The sequence below is a fragment of the Zosterops lateralis genome, assembly GCF_965231275.1.
Source record: "Zosterops lateralis genome assembly, chromosome: 13".
NCBI classification, from domain to species: Eukaryota; Metazoa; Chordata; class Aves; order Passeriformes; family Zosteropidae; genus Zosterops; species Zosterops lateralis.
The window spans coordinates 13,884,492-13,906,305 of record NC_139773.1 but is presented as its reverse complement, the minus strand read 5'-3'; the positions used below and the strand labels follow the sequence as shown (position 1 = coordinate 13,906,305).

The window sequence follows — 21,814 nt, the reverse complement described above, 5'->3', positions numbered from 1 at the left end:
TAAAGCCAGCCCCACTCTGGCTGTAGCTTTTTTCTGTTACATCCACTTCTATCTCCTGCTCCCCTCTTATTCTGTTGCTGCTAACCAAGAAACCTTTGTATTTCTCATTACATTTAATTCCATAGCAACAGGTCGCTGCTGTCACAGCAGCTGCTGATTGCTTTTGAATTGTCTCTCAGGCAAGCTCCAGAATAAATACAAAAGAGCAGGTCTCTGCATGGCTCATATCAAAGCAAGCCTATTGCAAAGCCCCCTTAGCTGCTATTTAAAGTCCCAGAGTCCCATATAAAACCTGAATCAACAAAACTATAGAGGATTTCATTCACATCCCCCGCTCCTCTTTTCCCCCCTTCTCCTGCTCATCAAACAGTGATTTCTACCCTGAATTGCTTTCCCAAAGGGGTCTTTAATGAGCTTTTTCTATGTAGCCTTACACTCATATCTACCCAGCTCACATCAGCTAATGCTGCTGCCCACACAGCTCCTGCAGGCAAGGGGACAGATCCCTTGCCTCCTCTGTAGCTCAAAAATTCAGGCTCCAAATCCCTTTGAGAGCCTGTATAACACCCACAGAAAGTTTTGCTTCCCAAGCCACACAGCCTCTGCTACCAGAGGAGGAGGCAAATACAAATTTGCCCAGTGCCAAATTGCTGCTCTAAGCAATGTTCCCTAAGTCCCAGCCCTGAGCACAGCTGGAGCTTGGTCTTGTAGGGAGGGAAAACCCTCCCACAGTGTTCCCAAAGCAGGGCTGGATCTCTCTGTGCCTCTGGGAGCTCCTCTGGGATGGGGAGAGATGCACATGGAAGAGAAGCGTGGACAGGAGCTCCAGCTGGAAACCCCATCTCTCCTGTCAATAGGCCCCTTTCTTGGGAGCTGCAGCAGCCAAGAGAAGGCAAATAAGGAAAACAGAAGCATGAATTCTTCTTGTCTTCCTCAGAAATTACTGGCTGTCCCTGCAGGAGTATGGCTGTGTCTGTGTTGGGCCCCTCAACCTATTTGGCAGGTGTTACTAGCACTGCAGACTTGCAAGTTCTCCTGGAATCATGGCATGGCCAAGCTGAGTGAGAGCAGCCATGGAGAGCCACAAGATGTCCTCAGGACATGAGGAGCCCTGGACTTTATTCCCAGATCTACCATTAACCTTGGACAAGACACCTGACACTGTGCCTCAGTTTCCCAAGCACTGAAGCAATAATAATTACAGCTGGGCTGGTTGCTTTGGAGGCTGTTTGTGAACCACCCCATGGAATGCCAACCCTGTTATTAGTCCTCGGCCCTGTTATTAAACTTAAATCCAACTTACTTAAGAAGGAAGACTCCTGTGAAAAACACACAAACAGTTTCCCAGATCATCATTTTTTATTAAAAGTTCACAAGCAGCTGAAGGGAAAAAAAAAAAAAAAAAAAAAAAAAAAAAAAAGCCTAGAAGATGTAAATAAACGTCATCCAGCACATTGCAGACTGGCTGTGCAGAGCGTGTGTTCTTCCCGGCAGCCACGGGCACCCGCTGCTCCGAAAAGACCTTTGCTGTTTGAAGCTGTGTCAAGGCTTTTCACGGCATTGCATCATTCAGCTGGCCAGGCTACAGCCCAGCCTCATCCAGGGGCGAGAGGAGAGCCTGGAGAATCTGGAGATCTGCTGTGCAGGGAAGCAGGATGCTGTGCAGGACCAGTCCTCAGCAGTGGCCAGCCCCAGAGACGCCAGTCAGGAGCTGCATCCCTGCACTGACAGCCGAAACCCACGTGCCTGACTCCACAGCAAAATGAGGAATGGCTGGGGCTGACAGCTCTTGGATGCATAATCCCAAACACAGTTGGCAGCCAGCATGCATGGATAACCTGGGGCAGCCTCAGCCCGACTGCTGGCAGGCAGCACAGTCAGAAATGCTCACATCTCTCCAAGGGGAAGCCAGGATGTGGGGTGCAGCAGGAAGGAGAGGGATCCCTCCCCAGCCCACCCTGCAATGCTACCCTAATCCTCTTGCTCTCCCTTTGAGGACATGGAGCCAAGGTGCCCCTTCCCAAGGCACAAGCATTCCCCACTGCACCCCTTTTTCTGCTCCTTTGCTAATGAGAGCCTCACCCACGCACAGGGAAGCTCAGCAGACCGGCTCTGAGCATGCAGTGGGCTTTATCTGGGGAATATCTCGGCAGCAGTGCTGCTGCCTTGGCACTCTTACACAGCCCCGTGCTCTTCCCAGCAGCTGTGTGTGGGGAGCTACCCAGCCTCTGACCAAATCACAGCAGCCAGGAAAGGGGTGGGGGAGAAAATTTAAAAGGCTCAAAGTACAAATCAAAAGGCATCTGCCCTGTTTTGTCACGGTACCTGGTGCTGCTGGCAGCCACCCCAAGCTCCTATGTTTTAATATTTCAATAGCCATTGCTTCCATGAAATGGCCAGAGGATGGGGAGAGCCAGGTGCTCTCACCTTGTTCCCTTTTAACAAACACTTCCAAGTCACCCAAGCAGCAAGCTTTGCCAATGACAAGTTCACTGCCTTAGAGAAAAACATATTAATATCTCTTAACCCCCCCAACTGAGTAACAGAAAGGGCTACCCAGCCATGTTTGCCGAGAGATGCAGCCTCCATCCCCCCAGCCATGTTGGTCCAGAGGAGCCCACAAGCCATCCCCGTGCCCGGCAAAGCAGTGCTCTCGGCTCCTTGCCACCCCTGCAGGGTGGCCAGTGACCAGTGGTGGGGCTGGGTAGCCCTTGGTGACCCCTGGTGTGATGCTGGCAGTGGGGTCCCAGCTGTGCCCCCCATCCTGGTGTCAGGAAGGGATGTGGAAGTTGCCTCGGAGTCCTGTGCGGAAGGACAGGAGGCTCCTGGTCACTACGTCAGCTCCAGCGGCAAGAGAGGGGACATGGATGTGACTCTGGCATCTGGGGAAGGAAAGAGAAAGCTCATTAACTGGTGTGATGCTCAGCTCAGCCCACACATAGCCCTCACTGGGGTAACCCCCACCCCGACTCCCTGAGGTGGGTGGAGATGGAAAGCAGCTGGTTTCTTCAGGAGTCAGGGTGTCCTTTGTTTGTGCAAGAGAGGAGAGGGGGTCTTCAGCTGGGGAGGGCTCAGAGCTGGGTAGCAAACTTTTGTGGACATGACAAGGGAATGAAAAATTGAGGGAAAAGTTTTCACTCTCTTCTTTTTTTTAGGGCAGGGAGGAGGGCCCAAAAACTGGAACAGACAAAACAAAAAGACCCTTTTTCTCTTTTTCCACGGGTTCCTCCAAAAACATCCGTATCACTGACATTTCCAAGGGGTTGATTAATACAGTCTGGGGCCAAGCTCAGACTGCACATGTTTCCATCTGCCCAGGGTTAGGAAAAGCCTGATTTTCATCGACTTTCCTCCCCAGGCCAGCCACTCCCTTCCAACACTGCCTGATAAACTGGCTTCAGAGACAACCAGCCACTTGGAAAGAACAGCAGCAGCAGAGAAACTGCAATCCCTGTTTATCCAGCCTCCCTATTATGCACATGCAAATGGGTTTCCCTAGGAGCCACAGGGAGAAACCAGCTGTGACTCTGTTCCAGGAATTCCAGCAGGTTGCAAGCAACCACCCACCCCAGCAGCATGCAGGTGAGCAGCAGCCTCTAGGAGCCAGGAGATTATTCTGAGGTTTTTTGGGGCTGCTCTTTGCAGGTACACAGGTCTTGGCATGGGAAGGTGCCTTTCTGTGAGCAGGGCTCCCTAGATGGAGCCGAGAATGATGCATGCTGCAAGGTGAAAGCACTGCTCCATGTGGAAGGGAGCCACACCAGGCAGCTGTAAAAGTGTCTTTGCAAAAGGCTTCTTATCTAAGCTGTAATATAATAACCAGGAAAAGCCATGGAACTGACCCAATTCCTAGTGTGAGTGTGGTATTGGAATACAACTCAGGGCCTGGCACACAGCCTAAATCTTTGCAGGAGCTCTGGGGCCAAAGTTCAGACTTCAGGAGCCAGAACAGCCTCAAAACCCTTCAGCTTCAGTCACTCAGCACCCACCCAAAGGCAGGCACCAGCTGCTGGTCCCACCCACAGCCCTCATGGGAGCTAAGTGCACCAAAGGGCTCCAGTGGAAGCCCCAAAATCAACTCTGAGCTTCTGGATGTGTCCCAGAAATCAGTGCCTGAGCCACCAGCCTCTGCTCCTTAAGGTGAAGACTGTAAGGACTGAGCTAAAAAGCACCTGTTTAGGAACCTCTGGGCAGGGGAACCCCTGGCTCCTTGATGCTACAGGGTTTGGGTTATCCTGTTTGTTTGGAGATGGGAATTCCAACTTCTCCACCCCAGCAGAGCATTTGAGGCTCAGGAGGCAGCACAAGGGATGCAGTGACTCCCCTTTCCAATTCACCTTTCCTGGCTGGACCATGGAATCTGGAGTGACCATCCCACCCCCATCTGTGACTCTGCCCCATGAAAATGAGAGTGTCCCACAGGACAGATAGTCTGGAGAAGCCACTTTAATGTGGAGACAGGCAGCTTGGAGAACCTGTTCCTGGTGCTGCCTGAAGTCACCTCTGGGGAGGGGGGTTGAGTTGTCCCCATCAACTGTCTCTGCACAGGCCTGTGACAAACCACCCACCACCTTCCCCCAGGCTAGGCTGTACTGGTCTTTATCAACACAGAGTCCTCATTAGCCCCGTGCTCATTTGTCATGTTTTGCCTCCCTGTGGCTCCACCACCACGGGTGGGAGGGGATGAGGCTTTCACGTTTCATATTGCTAATCACACTTGATCCCTGGAATTAACTGTGGGCAATAAGCACTAAATTAATGTCACACAGCCTCCCTGGCAGCAGTGCTGGGACTTCTGCTGAAAGGTGCCCCTGCTCTGTCTGGGAAGGGCAAAGGCCATGCCCTCGAGGAAGCATTTCCAGCTGATCACTTTAATGCTTTATATGAAAAGCAGGCTGGGTGGTTTATGATCAACATTTGTCAAGGACAGACTATTTGGTTTTCAGGGACTAGTTTATAGACAGGAGGTTGTTTTTCCCATGACTACTACTGTCTCCTGCCATGTGATTGCCCAGGTCTTTCCCCACCAGCCCACCTTGCTCTGCTCCTGAGTTTTTCCAGGTGAGGGGAGGCAGTTCCATAAGAACTGGGCAGGTGCTGGCCAGCCTGCCTTCTGGGCATCCCTACTTGAAGAAGGATCCCATAAGGTCCAAATCAAGTGTTTGAGCAGAGACCTTCCATAGTGGGAAACCCTTGGCCAGACCTGCAATAGGACAATGGGGTGAACTGGATCAGAGTCATAGGATCCTACAGCCAGCTACCCCAGGTCCCAAGCGCAGTATTTGCACAGCCAGGACAGCCAAGGCAGGCACATGGGACATGGCTGCTGCAGCGTGGGCAGCATGTGCACATCAGGGACATTCACTCACCCATCTTGGGGCTTTATGTACAGAGCTGCCACAGTGGCTGAGGCCATAACAATGACTTACTAAAAAAAAAAACCAAACCCACTCTAGAAAAATCACGTGGACAGACATTCTTTCTGGCAAGAGCTTGCGTGTATTTTAAATAGTTCTTTTAACTGAAGACTGGAGGCAGAGCCAAAAAAGCACATAAAACCCTCACACAGTGACTTTTCACCAGTTTTATTTGCAGTTCCTAGTTTTCTGTGCTTGTGTCAGGCTCCTAATTATGGGGAGGGGGGGAAGAAGTATCAGTACAACCCCCACAAAGCTATTTATTAGGTCTGAACAACCCAAATACGGTACAGAGGAAAAAAGGTAGGAGAGGAAAATAACATCACTGTGACTTTGAAGACTTTTTTTTATTCAGTGGCTGAGGAATCAACTCCCATCTCAAACTACTCCCTGTTCCTACTCCCAGCCATGTGGCTGGTGTGGAGCTTTAATATTCAGACGCATCTGCTACCAGAGAAAATTAATTGTCAGCTCTAGGATGGCTCTTAAAGGGAAGCCCCATTGACCTGAGCTGAAAATGATGGAGTCCTCACAGTCTTTGCTGCAATATTTAATAGCCGAGTGACAGTTAATTAGATTACTGAGCCACTGTGACAGATGCTAGGCAACGCCTGAGGAGGAGAATTTGGAAAGGCCATTATCTTCCAGTGTTGGAAAACACTTTAAGGTCTCATTTTAACCCCTTCCACTCTTGCCCTGCCCACATGGTGGTCCAAACCATGTTAAAACCAGGTGTTTCACAAAGGCCAGTGTAATGCCCTGGGTGATTTTTTTCCCACCTGAGAAAAGCAGGTGGTCACATTGGGCTAATGCCTGGCTTAGGTGCCAAGAACTCCTCCTTGGTTCCCATCTGGCATCAAAAAAGATCATCACTGGGAGGTGCCAGCAATTTCACCCACTGGGCGGCTCCCAGGCACACCAACCACACCAAGTGGAAAGCAGGGAAGTGAGAGGGTGTTAGAGGGTTTGGGCAGCATTCTTTCTTCCCTGTATTAAGTGAAGTGGATTTTGATGAGTCTGTGGAAGAATTTCCCTCCCCACAGTCTCCACTTTCCAAATAAAACTGTTAAGTGAAGCTTGACAATCCCACACCCATACGTGAGGGTTTCCCAGCTCCTTCAGCTGGCTGGCATGTAGGCTGCAACCACCAAAGCAGGGCTGTGTGTGCTGCTGGCACTGAGAAACCAGCACACTGAGCTAGCAGAGGTGTTACTGACTTCCTGGGAAGATGATGCTATCCGAGTGTTGTCTGTGTCACCATCTGCTTTCGCAATGCAAGTTGAGAAGAGTTTTTGGGCTGTGCCAGGCCAGCTGCATCTCAGCACAGGTTGGTGAGGACATGCAAAGCTCTGTGGAGCCACACTGACAACCAGAATGGCAACCAAACACACCACTGGGAAGGACAGAGGAGGGACTAGAAACCCTGTCCCAGGGGCACTGCAGTAGCATCTTCCCTGAGCAAGAGAAAACTGGAGCGCCAGAATGAGACACGACATCATGGATTTCCACCAACTTTCTCATTCTCACACAACCCAAAACACTGATAAACACATTCTTTTTCTGGTTACAAAACCCCTTCCCTCCCACTCAGGTCTGACACAGAAGTCTCAGAAGTTCTGATTTAACAAGCAACAGTTTGGATGATAAATAAACACCAAGACCATCAAATGCACCGTGGCTTCTGTGCTTTTGCTTCTGCTACCCACTGAAATGTAAATACAGAGCATAAAAAGAGAACCAGAATCTGCTGGCATTCCAAGGGTCACTTTCCTAGATATGCACCAGTTCTTAATAGATCACCCAGAAAATCAGCAAAAATATCAAACTACTGAGACAATCCAAAGCTCTTGTTGCCCTGGTATCTCCCAGGAGTCACATACAAGTGTTTTTAGGAACCTTAACTCCCTCAACTGCATGAGAACAGGAAGTATTCCATGGTGAGAGCACATGTGGATACATCTGCCCACTCACCTACAGCAGGCTGATGCTGGCACATCCAGCTACCTTGGAGCAGAGGGAGAGGAGCCCAAATCATCTATGTAGATGTATCTCTTAAAATACTAGGAGGGTCATCTGTAAATAAGCGAACCCTTGGAACTATGCAGACTTACACTAGAACACTGCAGAACTGGTTATTCTTTCCTGGCTCTGCATCCCACTTTTAAATAAATGTTCCCTTGCCATAAAACAGCCTCATGAGCAACTCGGAACCTGTAGCTTCAGCACGGTGTGTGGAGATACAACTGAGGCAAGACAGTTAATTTTTTAATTTAAAAGGTGGAGACCCTTACCTTCACTGACCTCCTGGAAACAAGCCCCCAAGCCCTGCCCCTCATCACGAGGGCAAGTGCTTCCAGGTGCTGACAAAAGCCGTGGGGATGAGCGAGTAAGGCACCGTGGTGATGCAATTCCACGTGTCTGATGTCGGGTCGTAGCAGTCCAGCGTTTTGCACCTCTGGGTTCCAAAGTAACCTCCCACCACGTAGAGTTTATTCCCCGAGGCCAGGGCATGGCAGGACATGCGCTTGGCCGTCATGTCCCCGATGCGCGTCCACTGGTCCGTCTCGCAGTCGAAGCGGTAGGCAGAGGCGGCCGTGAACTCCGTGTCCCCTCCCATGATGAAGATCTGGCTGCCCAGCACAGCGGCTGCCGTGTAGCGCCAGGGCTGCGGGCACTCGGCTTTGATCGTCCATCGGTTCTCGGCCGGGTCGTAGCACTGCACTTTGGACACCATGTCCCGGTGGATGCTGGTCCCGCCGAAGACGAAGAGCTTCAGCCTGGCGCTCACCACCGCAGCGTTGCTCACGCCGTCTCTCAAGGGAGCCACCATCATCCACTTGTTGGATACGGGGTCGTACTTCTCTGCTTGTTTCAAGGAAACAGAAGGAGACGCAGGGAAGACTCCGGCTACTGCGGTGTGTCCACCAACCACGTACAGGCAGTTTTCCAATTCGGCTGAGCCGTGCCCAAACCGAGCAATTAACATTGGGGCAGCTTTGGACCATTCCTCATGCACTGTGTCATAAACCCAAACATCTTTGGAGACCCCGTTCTCTGAGCCCCTGCCTCCAGTGATGTACACTTTGCAGCCAATGGCACAGGCACTAAACTCCTTCCGTGGACTCGGCAGGTCCGCTTTGGGAATGATTTCCTTTGCTTTGTGATCCACTTGGTAGATCTTATCACACATGAAGGTCTGTCCTCCCAGGATCAGCAAGGTGTGTCCAGCTTTGCGAGGCCTGGCACAGGGGCTGGTGACCACCCCATCATTCTGGAGGATCTTCTTCTTGCACTGAATAGCTTCATCCAGGACAAGCTTGTTCCTTTCATCCACCATGATCAAGTCCTCGCAAGCCAAGGCTTCCTTGAGGCATTCAGAAGGAAGCAAAGCCAGACGAACATTCCTCAGAAGTTCTGGGAGATAAGCCTTCCGCTCATCCAGGTCATATTTCACCCACTGCATGACAGCCTTAAAGACCTTTTCTTCATCCTCGATTTCCAGCTCATCGCTGGAGATGAGGTCCAGCAAAGTGTCCTTGGAGAGGTTGTTGAAGTCCTCACTCTTGTGAACAGTCTCAAAGTTGACCAGGCACATCCTCCAGGAGAGCTCATAGAGCCGCCGGCACTGATGAGCATCCGAGAGCAGCATCATGCCCAGGCAGTTGGATGGGTGGAGGTTCTTCTCCAGGAACTCAGCCGCTGCATCTCGGACGTCATGGAACTGCAGCATGTCCCCGGCCTCCAGCAGGGACTCAGCATTCTCCTCGTTGATAATAATCCGAGAGGAGTAAGCGAAGTCCAGCAGTAGCTCCAGCACCTCGGGGTGGAGGCTGTCATGGAAGTTCACCTCATCATCCAGGCTCTCCCGGAGGCCGTTGCTGAACATGGCCTCGAAGTACCTGCTGGAGGCAGCCAGCACTGCCCGATGGCACGGGAACGACCTGTTCCCTGCCCAAAGGGTGACATCAGTGAACATGCAGTGCTTCCGCAGCGTGTTCAGGTGGGACAAGACACAGTCTGGGTGGGAGGCCTTGTGAAAAAGCAAGATGTTCATGGAGCCGGTGCTGGTGCGGGATTTACGGTTCTCGTGGACGCTGACAGACATGGTGGCCAAGATCTTCCCTGCAGGGAGACAAACAGAGAAACCATTATCCCCTTGTCCTCACTGATATAAAGCATAGAGAACTTTTGCTATCCAACCCTGGTATGCTGCCAGTGGACCTCAAAGCACCAGGTGACATCCCTGTGGCTCCTGCCTTGCACGGCCCTTTACTCCTGCACACTCACATCCTCCAAAAAATTTAACTCAGGCTGAGCAGGGCAGGAAGGCAGAGAGGGGTGAAGGGGGAAATTCTGCTTTGGTTTCAACAAAGGAGCAACAAAGTGAGGCAATCAAACCCCAAACTTGGTGGTAGATTGTTTCAACAGCCCCCAGAGGGTATTGGCAAACCACAGAAGAGTTATTTTTCCTTAGAAAACAGCACAGAGAGAGCAGACTATCCAGGACAAAGGGCACTGGTCTGTTCTTGGCTCAGCAGAAATCAAGTCTGGCTTCTGATTTTCATGTAGATTACTGCAGGTTTAGGAAAAACAACTGCTACGGGTTTTATTTACAAAATATTTAATTACCAGCAGAAGCCCATTTTACCAAACCCATTTGTTGCACTTTTTGATGGTAAAACTCACCAGACACCTCATGTGACTTAAACATTTTTCCGGACAGAGTCTCATCAGAATAAGACAAAAGAAATACATAAATTATGCTTGTTACCAGACAGGCAGAATCAAACACAAGGCTTTTATTAGCTACTATTTCACTTAAGTGCTACCTGATACCAATCCTTCTCTGTAGAAGAAAACCCCTTTGGACTAATCAAATTAATACCAGCTAGATGATAAAATCCAAGTCATTTAGTCCAAAATACTTTAGCCAGCTGTATTTTGTTCTCCATGTAACAAGCAGACTGATACCCATGCACAGACCTCTCTTACAGGAGAAGTTAATACAGAAGTTGTCCCAAAGTTTGAAAAATGAACCTGAAAAAATCAAAAGGGGGTCAACCTTCACTCCAGTCACTGAATTGTTTAGACAAGACAGTTCGGGAAGGGTTTTTAGATGGGTTCTTTTTGTTGGTGTTGGTTGGATGTTTTTTTTTTTTTAACTTGCTCTTTGCAGCCTGGGGTTTCTCAAGGGTCTTTCCACTCTGCAAACACAAGATCTGCAGATGAGCCCTGTCCTCCCCAGCCAGCCTTGGGGTCTTGGAGGAAACCACAAAATGCTGAGAAAGCAAATGCAGCGCTCCTGAGCTGCCAGCAGGTCACAGCCTTGACCTGGCAGTGACCTAGAGCTGCTCAACCCTCCCACACTCCGTGGGTGGATGACCTCAGGAGGAGGCAGATGGCCAGATAAACTGCCTGACTCAGGCTCTGCTCATGAGCTTCCTGCCCCTGCTTCTCCAGCGCCTCCAAAAGAGTCTGAATTAGACAAACAGTTGTGGGCATGTTGCTCCTTCCCCACCTGCTGCCAAGAGTTATTGAGGTTGGTCTTCTCGAGGCCTCACTCATTCCTCAGGGCTGTGTCACAGTCCAGGGAAAAGTCTCTGTGCTTCTCCATGCAGAAACAACAGCTTACCCAAGCAGCCACAACTCCTATTCGGCCTCCGAGTCAGGGGCAGGAACACTGATGTGGGTAATGGGGTGGGATATGTCCATGTCCATGCCCCAAACTCCTGCAGCTTGGCTGACAAACTCATTTCACTCTTAACTGGAGGCTGTGCAGAACCAAGGCTCCAAAACAGGAAGGAAAATGCCATTATGGAACAGCACTTTGAAGTGCATCTGAAGGAAATGTTTCCAACATCTACACCCAGCACAGAACAACACTAATTTAAGGGGTTATTTGGATTCCCATGTCAATGCTGAAGCGAGGAATACAAATGAAACATTTATGAGTCTGCTAAAAGCTATTGATTTAGGTTCCTATTCCTACAACCTCAGAAACCACCCTGCCACTGCTACTGCTTTCTTTGCTCACAGCTCAGGTCAACTATTCAGCGTTAACCTTTGATTTGCTTATGCACAAAAAAAGAAGCAATTTATATAGGACAGCTATGGAAACAAACACAGAGACTGCAGGAAGGCAGCAATGATTTTTCTGCCACTAAGATTAAAAGCAACTACTCAGAGTGGAAGGAGCAGGTCATTTAGAAATTGAAATGTCTATATAAATGCTGCAACAAAGCCATTTTTTATATATACATACATCTAAGGACACATATATATACCACACATGTGCACACACACACACAAAATATATTTCAAATCTCAGACTTCCAGCATCAAATATCTATCCCAGGGAACTTAGAGGCAAATAATATTTCTATCCTATATAATATTGAAAAATATCCAGGGAATAAATTAGCAGGTTGCAGTCCAGTTCCCAGCACTGCTCTTTCTATCATGTTGTCACCAACTGGCCCCCAGGGCAGCTGGAATTCTGAAAGCTAAAGAGGCCACAGCCACAGCCCCTTTACTTGGCCTCTCCTGGAGCAGGGTTAAGACACTGGATGTCACTGGTCAGACAAGTAAGACTAGACAGACCATTAAACTGAAACTAAAGCAACTCCTGAACTCTGGGGTGCAGCCATCTCACCAGAAAGCCTTGCTTGTGATTTTCAGCAACACCCAAACAGCTTTTTTTGAGGGCTTCCTGGATCCTGCCATAGCTGGGCACAAGCAGAAAAGTGGCAGACACTAAACCTTCCCCTCACTGCATGTCAGAGTCTACCGGAGACCTTGGCATCATCTCACCCATATCAGACAAACAGAAACTGAAGGCAGCAGCTACTTCATCTGGCAGGTTTCTTCCAAAATGTAGCAGCTGACAAACCTCAGAAGCCTGTAGGCAAAGTGTCTTCTACAATTTCATGATGTGCACAGCAGTGCTTCGATTTAAGCCATGTTTAACTGCAGCCACGAGCAGGCTGGACCTGTGACACATGCACTTCTCTGAGGCAGATGCTTGCAGAGCACAATTTGGCCCCTACCACACTCCTTGCTCCCCTACCCAACCACGGAGCTAAAGAGAAAAAGCAGAAGCACTCTGAAAGAGGAGTATTTTACACAAAGCAACCTGTCAGTGGCCCCTGAAAGCTCTCACCTGCTCTATGAGAGCTGGGGGGTTATCAGAGCTCCCAGCTGCATCTTCCATCATGCACGGAGCTGCTGCTGGAACAGCTGTGTCAATGGGAACAGCAGAAGGCACGACCTGAACAAACTGGGGCTTGAATTTCTCCACACTGCATTCATTTCTTTACCTTCAAAAGGCAGTTATTGAAAAAATAAGTATCTACAGCATAACCTTTTAAAGGGATCTTACTGCACGAAGAGGCAGATAATAATCCTTCTTCCATATGGATGAGGGCAGAGGGGCATCAGCTTTTTGACAGCTATCCAATGCTGTCTGCTGGCTGTAGTATTCCCCTGGCTGTCTGCAGCCTTTGTACAGCCAGGATGAGAAAGACAGGTTTTTTCCAGCAAAGCAAGATAAGGTTGCTTTGAAAATCCTTCCACTCATCCAGACAGGGCAGACAGCAATCCTGAAAGAGGGAAGGAGTTGGCTGAAGAAGAAAAGACCCCTCAAATCTCAGCTCATGAAGAAAACGCCCCAGCAGTCTCTCTGGACAGGACAAAGCCTGCAAAGAGAACAAGGGGAAAAACAAAAGCACAGAGCTGGCCAAACTCCTCACATGAAGAATCACAGCTCTCCTGTCTGAGTGCCTTTGGCTTCCTACAAACCACATCCCAGCAGAAGACTTTCCCTCCCAAGCTGATGGGTCATCCTTTCAGAGCCCCGCTGGAAAAATCCTTTAGGAAAACCTCAGGAGACACTCTACCACCTCTTGAAAAATCCAAGTGCCTCTTAGACAGATACTTTGAAGCTGTATCAGGCCCTGTCCCCAATAACAAAAGAATTGAATACGAGAGGATAGTTCAGAAAGGCTATTGATACGTGAACTATATTTAGCCAGGCTTGGGGTTCCCCCTCCATCTCAAACCAACAGGCTCTCCACAAATCTCCAATAGTGCAGGGAATCACCAGCTGAGATCCTGCTTGCTTTCAAGAGGACAAGATTTGAGAGTGATTAATATGCTCCTCAGTGGGACTTCAGGGTATAATTTCTGCTTAGAAGGGCAGAACTACAGAGTTTATAAAGATTCTCCCAAAATCACAAAGGCACCAACAAAGACCCCAAGTCCTGTGATCCAAAGCTGGCGCTTTCTGTTTCAGCCATGAGAGAAGCAGCAAGCAGAACATGTTTCCTTTTGCCCCACTCAACCATGAGCTATTTAAAGGTGTAAATAAGTAAATAAATAAGCAGTAAGGTTCCTTGCTGGCTCAGCTCAGAAGAGCTGGACAAAGCTCCTCACACTGAAGCAGATTTCATTCCCAAGAAGCCATATGGGCTCTCTGTGCATGGGCTGCACTACAACATACAGACACTCCTTCCAAATCAGAGCAGAACCACCTGGAATGGCTAGTGACAGCAGGCATAAGACTCATCTTTATTTTCTCTCCATCTCACAATATCAACCCTGTGGGGTGAAACACTGTCTTGAATTCAGTCAAAGTTTAACTTCTCCTTGAAAGCAGTGGGATCGATTTTCTACTAATGAGTAATGTGCCTGCTCTCTCATCCCAAATGTCTGTACCTTTCCAATGCTCTCATGGACTCCACCACCTGGTGCTTAGGCCAGCAGCATTATCCCAGGCCAAAAATCACTGCTATAGAACCAATTTTTCCCTTTTTACTGTAGCGAGTAGCAAAGTAGAAATATAAAAGTCACCTACTGTGTTGTCTTCACAGGGAAGACCTCCTTGCAAAACTGTGCAGGAGAAAGAGCAGTGAGGCACCACGCTGTCAAACACAGAACCAGATACAGCTGTGTTTCAGATGCCATTTCCCAACACTGGAGACCATCAAAAGGTTTGAGAAAGGGGATCTGTTACATGCAGGCATTCATGTACTCAGAGGCAGCTTGAGCTTCAAAAGCAGGAAAAACCCAAGTGAAAACAGGAAAGGGTGGTGGAAGAGAGACATAAAAAACAAGAAAGGGGAAGGAACAAATGTGAAGATGTCATCAGATGATTTTCCTGTCCTTACATAACACAGAGGACCGTCAGGTACACAGCCTGGAGTTGCTTGAAATGCTCAATACTAATAATGCTCTTCTGTCAAGAGTGCTTGAGATGAAAGGAATTAAAATTGCACCTGGCATTTAGTGCAGCAGCACACTTGTTGAGTGTGGAGCCTGGGCTGCTGCCAGGTGGGCAGCATGGGACCTTCACTACATCATCTCCCAGGCATGCCCTCTGCTCTGTCCACACTGTGTGCCTACATGCAGACTTTGCTCTCTATCAGGTCGGGTTCATCTCCAGCAATTTCAGTGAATTTAGTGGTTTGCCTGTGTCAGCCAAATTTGTTCCTGTTCTCTTCAGGATGACTAACACAGCAAAGATGCAACAGTGATTTTGCAGGCTGGAATTCAGACAACGTAACTTCTGTGAATCAGAGGGTATCACTCTGGATTTGCCCTTCCTGACAAACTCCTGAAACAAAACCAGATTTGCAAACAGGCAAACAAAGGAAAGGCAGCTGACTCCATCCCCCGAGTGCAGAATTTCTGATCCTGCCCCAGCCTCTGAGAATGGGAGGCATCTTTATCATTTCTTCTCATTTTCTCACTTCCTAGGCTAGCCTGTACATCCTAGACAGAAAACAGAGAGACCATGTGAAAGGCTCCTTCTGTTGGCTCAGACAGAAACTGGGAGGTTTTCCAAGCCCAATTCTGTAGGCTCCAGGAATCAGATTGTCTGGAGAAGATCCGGGTACATATCTGAACGTTTTGAAACTCAGTCTCAGAAACTCAGTATGAGTTTCATATCCCACTCATATTGTCATATCCCATTTTCAGCAGCACCCACCATTCCTCCCTTTAAACCCATGCTCCACTCCGAGCCTAAAGCCACCACAAGAATCTACTGAATGCCACTTACTTGATAGAAAATCAGAACATTATTGCCAAGCTGAACCAATTAATGAGATTCTTGTTTTGTTGCACAAAAGCGCTGGTAAAAGGGGCTGTAGTGCCTCAAATCTATAAGATGCACTCATCTGAGTCAAAGGCAACCATTCTCCAACCACAATAAAAATACCTGTAGGAAATCCTCTTTGCATGCAACTCATGCAGTTCTATTTGCAAATCGGGCACTGGATTTGCTACTCTGCAGCTGAGATACTCTAAAAAGCTTCTCGAACTACCTGTGACACAATCAAATAAAGTTCATGTTCACCACTAAGCACACTGGCTTTGCTGTTCCTGGGAATACCACGCCCTCCTACAACCACTACCCAAATCGGGATAAATAATGCTTTTAGCCACAGTCCAGGCTCCAGACAATAGCTTTTCACAGCTACGCCTTAACCCCAGCGGATCTTTTCAGAGCCCGTGATTCATTTCAGAGGCTGTGGTGGGGTTTTGTCCTTCCCGCTGCCCTCCAGCTCTGCTTGTGAATACATCCCATTCTGCCAGATCAATCACAGGCGCTTTGCAAAATGAATGGGGGGTTGCAGAGGAGGGGAGCGAGTTCACAATCCCCTCTTCCAAACCATACCCAAAAAGGGCCCAGAATGGAACAGTCAACTTGATTGCAGTACCTACCCCAGCCTCATCTGGGCAGGATAAAGTCCTTTTCAAGCAAGCCAAACTTGCTAATGTGCTGCAAAGGCAAAAGGCCTTTGGTACTTCAAACACAGAGGAACCACATGCCACTTCCCAGGGAGAGTTTAGGAGATGAGATGTGGTGTACGTCAAATTAATGCCAGAATAACCACAGCAGCTGCTGACTCCAGAGATCTTATTCAGATCCTCCCACTCTCCCAGCTCTGAGGCTGGCAGAGCTGAGTGTTCCAGTAGCCAGGCTGACCAAAAGCCCTGTCATGGATGCTCACACCAAACAGGTCTGTCTGCTTGCCTGCTGTCAGGGCAGGATTTCAATTTTGGGCCTGGCCAGTTAAGCTGGGGTTTTGTTTTGCTTTCCCCACTCCCCTGCCAGGCAGGAGATCATGGTGCAACTGCCAGGTTTGGTTTGCTCATTTGCAATTCTGGTTGGAGTTCAGAGCCATGGAGATGGGAGGTCCTCACGCCTCCTGAATGGATTAACCCCCTCATGCTGCTGGGCATGGGGGACATTCATTCCCAACTGGATTGTAAGGCACTGACAGATATTGAAGGGTCTGGGGCTGCAAGACAGGGCATTGCTAATTGCCCTCTGGACAGAAGGAACAAAAAACCCTCTGATTTTTCCATTTCGGTACTCATACAGCATTCAAACCAGGCACTCAACTTGCAAGTTCTGTGCCACTGTGGCATCCCTGCAGCAGCCCAGGCTGTCCCAGGCATCCTGCACTCACTGCAAGCAAACCAGAGTGATTGCCAGTGTGGTACAGTAATAAATTTGCCTCGCCACAATGTGACAGGCTATCATACAAAACCAGTAGTCTTTGCAAAGCCTAATGGTCAGCAAATAGACAGCGGTTATGGGACATGCAACATTCCCAGGCTCAAGAAAAGGGGAGAAAGACAGAGCTGTCTGTTCTGGCTGGAGTGATACTAATAGTCACTGCGGGGATATAAAGCTGATAAGCAAAGACAGAGCAATGTGATGGTGGTTAAAGGTCAGGCCAGGGGGCTTGGGGTGGCTTGTTACAGCTAAATGCTTCCCAACCAGCATCCCTGCAGCCACTGCTTGCAGCAACGCCAGCTACGCTCACTGCAATTCAACTGCAGTCTGTGAAAGTGGGCAGTAAATCCAGCCCTCAGCTCAAGTGCTGACACGGCTCCAAAGCTGCCCCTGCCACAGTCCCTGAGCACAGTGAGCAGCCCTGGCTGCCAGGGACACCCTGGGCCAGCTCTGCCTGTCCTGCTCCACCTACTCATGCCTGAGCCAAGGCACTGCTCAACACTCCCTGTAACGCTGCCATTTCCATCCCCACCTCGCAACTCTGCCTATCCTCTTTCCACCTCCACAGATGGCCACATCCTGCCCTTCTTGTTTCGCTCATCCACCTCCTAAACACTGCCTAAAACCTCCTCTGACTGCTAAGAAGGACCTGAACTCCTGCAGGCTTTGGGGACGGTTGGTCACCACCACAGGGACAAAAATGCTATCATAATTCACATGTGCATATGTGCACACAGATATGCACACACTCCTTATCTCCATACCAGACCATGTCCTGCACTCCCTCTGGAGCCAGAAGAACCATCTTATGGATCAGACTCATGCTCATTTATGCACATTTGGAATACGTGTTATGCAATACCTTGTCATCTCTCCCCAAGCTGTCGCCTTCACAAATTTCTTTTGCCTTGTTCCTTCACTGAAACCATTTTCAACTGGCCTTAACTCCTCTGCAGGAGCACATCTGAGACACCAACTTCTCTGACTGAGTTACCTGAGCCTGCCCCAAACACAACATGAGAGCACATCACACTCTGCACACATGCTGAAGCAGGAAGACTTCAGACAACAATCCTCAAATACTTGAGAAAATGAACAAGAAAGGAATGGGAAATTTAAGTTCTTCAGTGCTGAAGCTGCTTACAGTCTCCCATGTCCACATTATGGCGTAATTCTGCAGCAATTTTCATTCTGCTTTTAATTCTGAGAACCTCGTGCCACCTCACACCTTCCTGTTGCAGAGCAGACTTCCACCTATGCCTCCTCCCCAAGTGCTTTACTTGGGCTTATCACAAAGATAAGCCAGAGCAGATGGCTGGGGTTAAAGACACAAAAGAGACAAAACATGTTTTCAGATAAGATTTGATTTGGAGCAGAAAACAGGACCAGGAAAACAGAGAGGCCCCAGAAGGCGTCCTATAGCATGAAGGAATCAGACTCAGAGAGATGGACAGAGAGCAGAGCACACAGGAGAGATCAGGAGCAGAGACAAGAAGGCAGAGGAGAACTCAGAACTCTGGACGGAGACTGTCACCAGAGCAGCTGAGCCAACAGCAGCAGCTGGCCACCACCAGAACACATGGGCTGTGTGACACATCTCGGGTTGCTCCCAAGGTAACTTCAATAAAAACAAGCGTCACAAGATGCAGGAAGGAAGAAGGGAAAACAAGGGAAGTTGTCAAAGTATAAAGGTTACGGAGCTGCTTATTTTTTTCTTGTGGCTCTGGATCTGTCCTGGAGAGGAAGAGGTACGTTTGTAGGAAGGCTACAAAAGCCCACAGCACCCCGGCTAAGGAAATCACTCCAGCAGATCACAAGAGAACACATGCAGAGACTGCCAGGAAAGGAAAACAGAGAAGTCATGACACTGGGACTCGTATGAAACATTCATCTGTCTGTTTATGCAAGGCTGAGGGCAGACTTTCCAAACACAGGTCTGGCTGGTCTAAGCCCCCAACAATTACAAGTGGAGAGATACAGAAAAGAAAGACAAAAAAAAAATTAGAAAATCCAACTACCAAACAAGACTCTTTAAACTTTTTTTTATTGCAAAGGGGCCCGTGAGGACAGGAGAAGGAGGAAGAACTATTTTTCTCCTCTGTCAGCTCAGCTCTGTCACTCACACAAACCTGCTCACTCCTCTAGACAGGCCTGTTCGAACTGATTTCATCAGAGGCCACGGAAGTTGCGTCCTTTGGAGCGCAGTTTTGAGATATATATATATAGAGAGAGACGAAAGACGGGTGAGGGGGAAAAAAACAAAGCAAAAAGCAATGCCACCTGGCTTTCACATTCATGAGATTAATAGCTGGGGTTTAATTTTATTTTTTAAATTTTTTTTTAGAATTGAAAAGACTTCCCCTTCCTAAACCTTTCCCTGCCGCTTCCTGCCCATGGCACACGATGCTCCAAACCCGCAGCGAGCCCCGGGCCGGTACCGGGCCAGCACTCACGGTTCCTCCTGTCGGGGGCCGGCACATCCCCGCCCCCGCGGCTCCGAACCCCGGCAAGCCCCTCGCCCGGAGGGGGTCTGGCAGCGTGAACGCAGATCTGGGGGGGAAACACTCACCGCCGCCTGGCCGAGCCGAAATCTCCGTGAGCCGGGTGGAAGGGATGCAGAGATCGGGGCTGCGGGGTGCAGGAATGCAGCGATGCAGGGCTCTGGGATGCGGGGCTGTGGGGCTGCAGGGCAGCAGGGCTGTGGGCTGCAGGGCTGTGGGGCTGCAGCGCTGCGCGGCCCCGGCCCCGCGCACAATGTACCCGCCGGGCGGGCCCGGCCGCGCGTGGGACCGCGGGGGCGGGACCACCCGCCGCTGCCGCCACCAATCAGCGAGAGTATTTCTCGTGACGTTGCTTTTAGCCACGCCTCCTGCCGGGAAAGAGACCAATAGGAGGGTGGGAGGGCAGCTTGTGGGCGGGGCGAGACGAGCCGTCGGTGCCCGGGGCTGAGGCCGCCTTCCGCCGGGCCGGCCCTGCTGAGCTGCGGCTGCTGGTCCGGGCCCCGCGCCGGCCGCTCTGGGGCTCCCCGGGAGAGCGGCCTCGCTGCCCTTCGGCCCCGTGCAGCCGGCCCTGGCACCCGTCCCCTCTGCCCCGGCCTTTGCCCCCGCAGCCAGCGCGCCGCGGGTCCTGCCCGGGCTTGTCCCTCAGGATGGGCACCGCGCGCGGTGATGTCCCCGCGTGTCCCTCCCTCACCCACCGCGGCCCGCGCCCGCAGCGGGGCAGGGAAAGTCAGCAGAACCCGGCTAAAATTGAGGCAGATTTGTGCTATCGCCGGCCTGGGCAGGATTCGGGTGCGTGGGGGGTGTGAAGGTGGCAGGCCCGCCCGCGGGACCCGGGGCTGGCTGTGGGGAGCTGGGCAGGGCCTGGGATCGCACGGACACCGGCCTGGAACCACCCGCGGCATCTGCAACGAGCCGGGGGGGACGCGGCCCTGCTGCCTTCAGCAAGGGTGTGGGCTGAAGTTAGAAAAAAAACCCCGCTGATTTAGAAACAATAAACATTTTTCAAAGCAAGAACATTTTCGCATAGCACAAGGGCAGCTGGAAAGAGCAGCGCCTCTGATCCCACCCGTGTTTTTCAAGCCCTGCTCTGGAGTGAGGCACAGCAGGTAACTGCAGACTTGCCCTCTGGAATAATTTCACTATATATGAGTGTCTGTGCCTTCCCGGGGTTTGTGGAACGCTTCATCTACCAGAAAAAAAAAAAAAAAAGATATAAAAAAGAAAAAGCTGGAAGCTTCCTTTCGTTTCACAAATTTTAAATACACAGAGGAGGCAGGGAAGAGCTGCTCACTATCTTCTCCCACGACCCCGTTTCTCCAGGGCCCTACTCCCTATACACAGGCACAAATGTTCAGTAATAAGAGTTAAGTGAAAAACTAACAGCTCTGTTAAGTGTATCTCCCCAGATAATGGCTGGGAATATCCAAAGTGTGCTGGAACTCAGGGATGCCCTGTTAGGGGGCTGCTACTTCCAGCCTGGGAAAGGGAATCTCTGCAGTTTCCCCACCGAAGTTTCTACCACTGCTTGTCTTGGTGACAGGCAGTGGTGACTCCACTGAAGTGCTGCCTGCACGACCAATTTTACACGGTGAGGGCATGGGAGGAGGTTGGAAGGTTGCTGCTATGGGGATATATTGAAACAAAAGTTCTGATTAGTACAAAATACAGTCCTTCCTTCACAGCTTGAGACAGAAGGTCAGCTACAGCTGGCACAGGCTGTGCATGGTAAATAACAAAGTACACTGGAGATGTTGAACTGTATTGAATTCCTGTTTTTTTTGTGTGGGTTTTTTTTTTTTTTTTTTTTTTTTTTTTTTTTTTTTTTTTTTTTTTTTTAATCTGTCTTGTTCCAGATCATAACTCTTAGGGCTCTGCTGCTTTCCCAGCCACAAGCCCAGCTACTCTTGAGGAGGGTGAAAATTGTCCAGGAGCCTGCTAATGACTTTAATGAGCTGCTCAGGAAGACAACAGGGATTTGCGCAATAGGTGGGTGTGGTGGCATCCTGAATACATCTGTAAAACAACAAAAACATAAAAGACAAAATTGATTTTCCCTATTCCTGCTGTGTTCCACCCAGCTGTCCCCGAGTATGAAGGAGCTGGGGAGAAAATCAAGGTCACATTTCTTAATTCCAAACCACGTTCAGAGTGTTACTGCAAAAGCCAAATGCTGTCCCAGGAAGCTGTGTGTGAACCCAGACTGTCGTCTCCAGCCTGGCAGGCAGAATTCTGCCAGCTGCCCGTGCTGGGGGCACACGAAGCTCAGGAGAGCTCCCTGCAAAATTCTGCCCGAAAAGACACTTCAAAAACCATGATGGCTATCACTAATCTCCACCCACCAGCTTCTGAGCTGTAACTCTCACTACTCTGTC

At 49.8% G+C, this 21,814-nt stretch overlaps 1 protein-coding gene across 2 annotated transcripts; it reads right to left on the bottom strand.

Moving 5' to 3' along the window:
* Positions 1 to 1,196: 1,196 nt before the first annotated feature.
* KLHL25 (kelch like family member 25) lies at positions 1,197 to 19,680 on the bottom strand. Of its 2 annotated transcripts, none has more exons than XM_083871305.1 (3): positions 19,511 to 19,680; positions 7,709 to 9,539; positions 1,197 to 2,882 (listed from the first exon to the last, which is right to left on the bottom strand). In XM_083871305.1, the coding sequence occupies exon 2, from the start codon at positions 9,520 to 9,522 to the stop codon at positions 7,753 to 7,755; it is 1,770 nt and encodes a 589-aa protein (XP_083727431.1). In that variant the 5' UTR covers positions 9,523 to 9,539; positions 19,511 to 19,680; the 3' UTR covers positions 1,197 to 2,882; positions 7,709 to 7,752. The 2 variants fall into 2 exon arrangements, with proteins under 2 accessions (XP_083727431.1, XP_083727432.1); XM_083871306.1 differs by lacking the exon at positions 19,511 to 19,680 and adding an exon at positions 13,946 to 14,033.
* Positions 19,681 to 21,814: the final 2,134 nt, after the last annotated feature.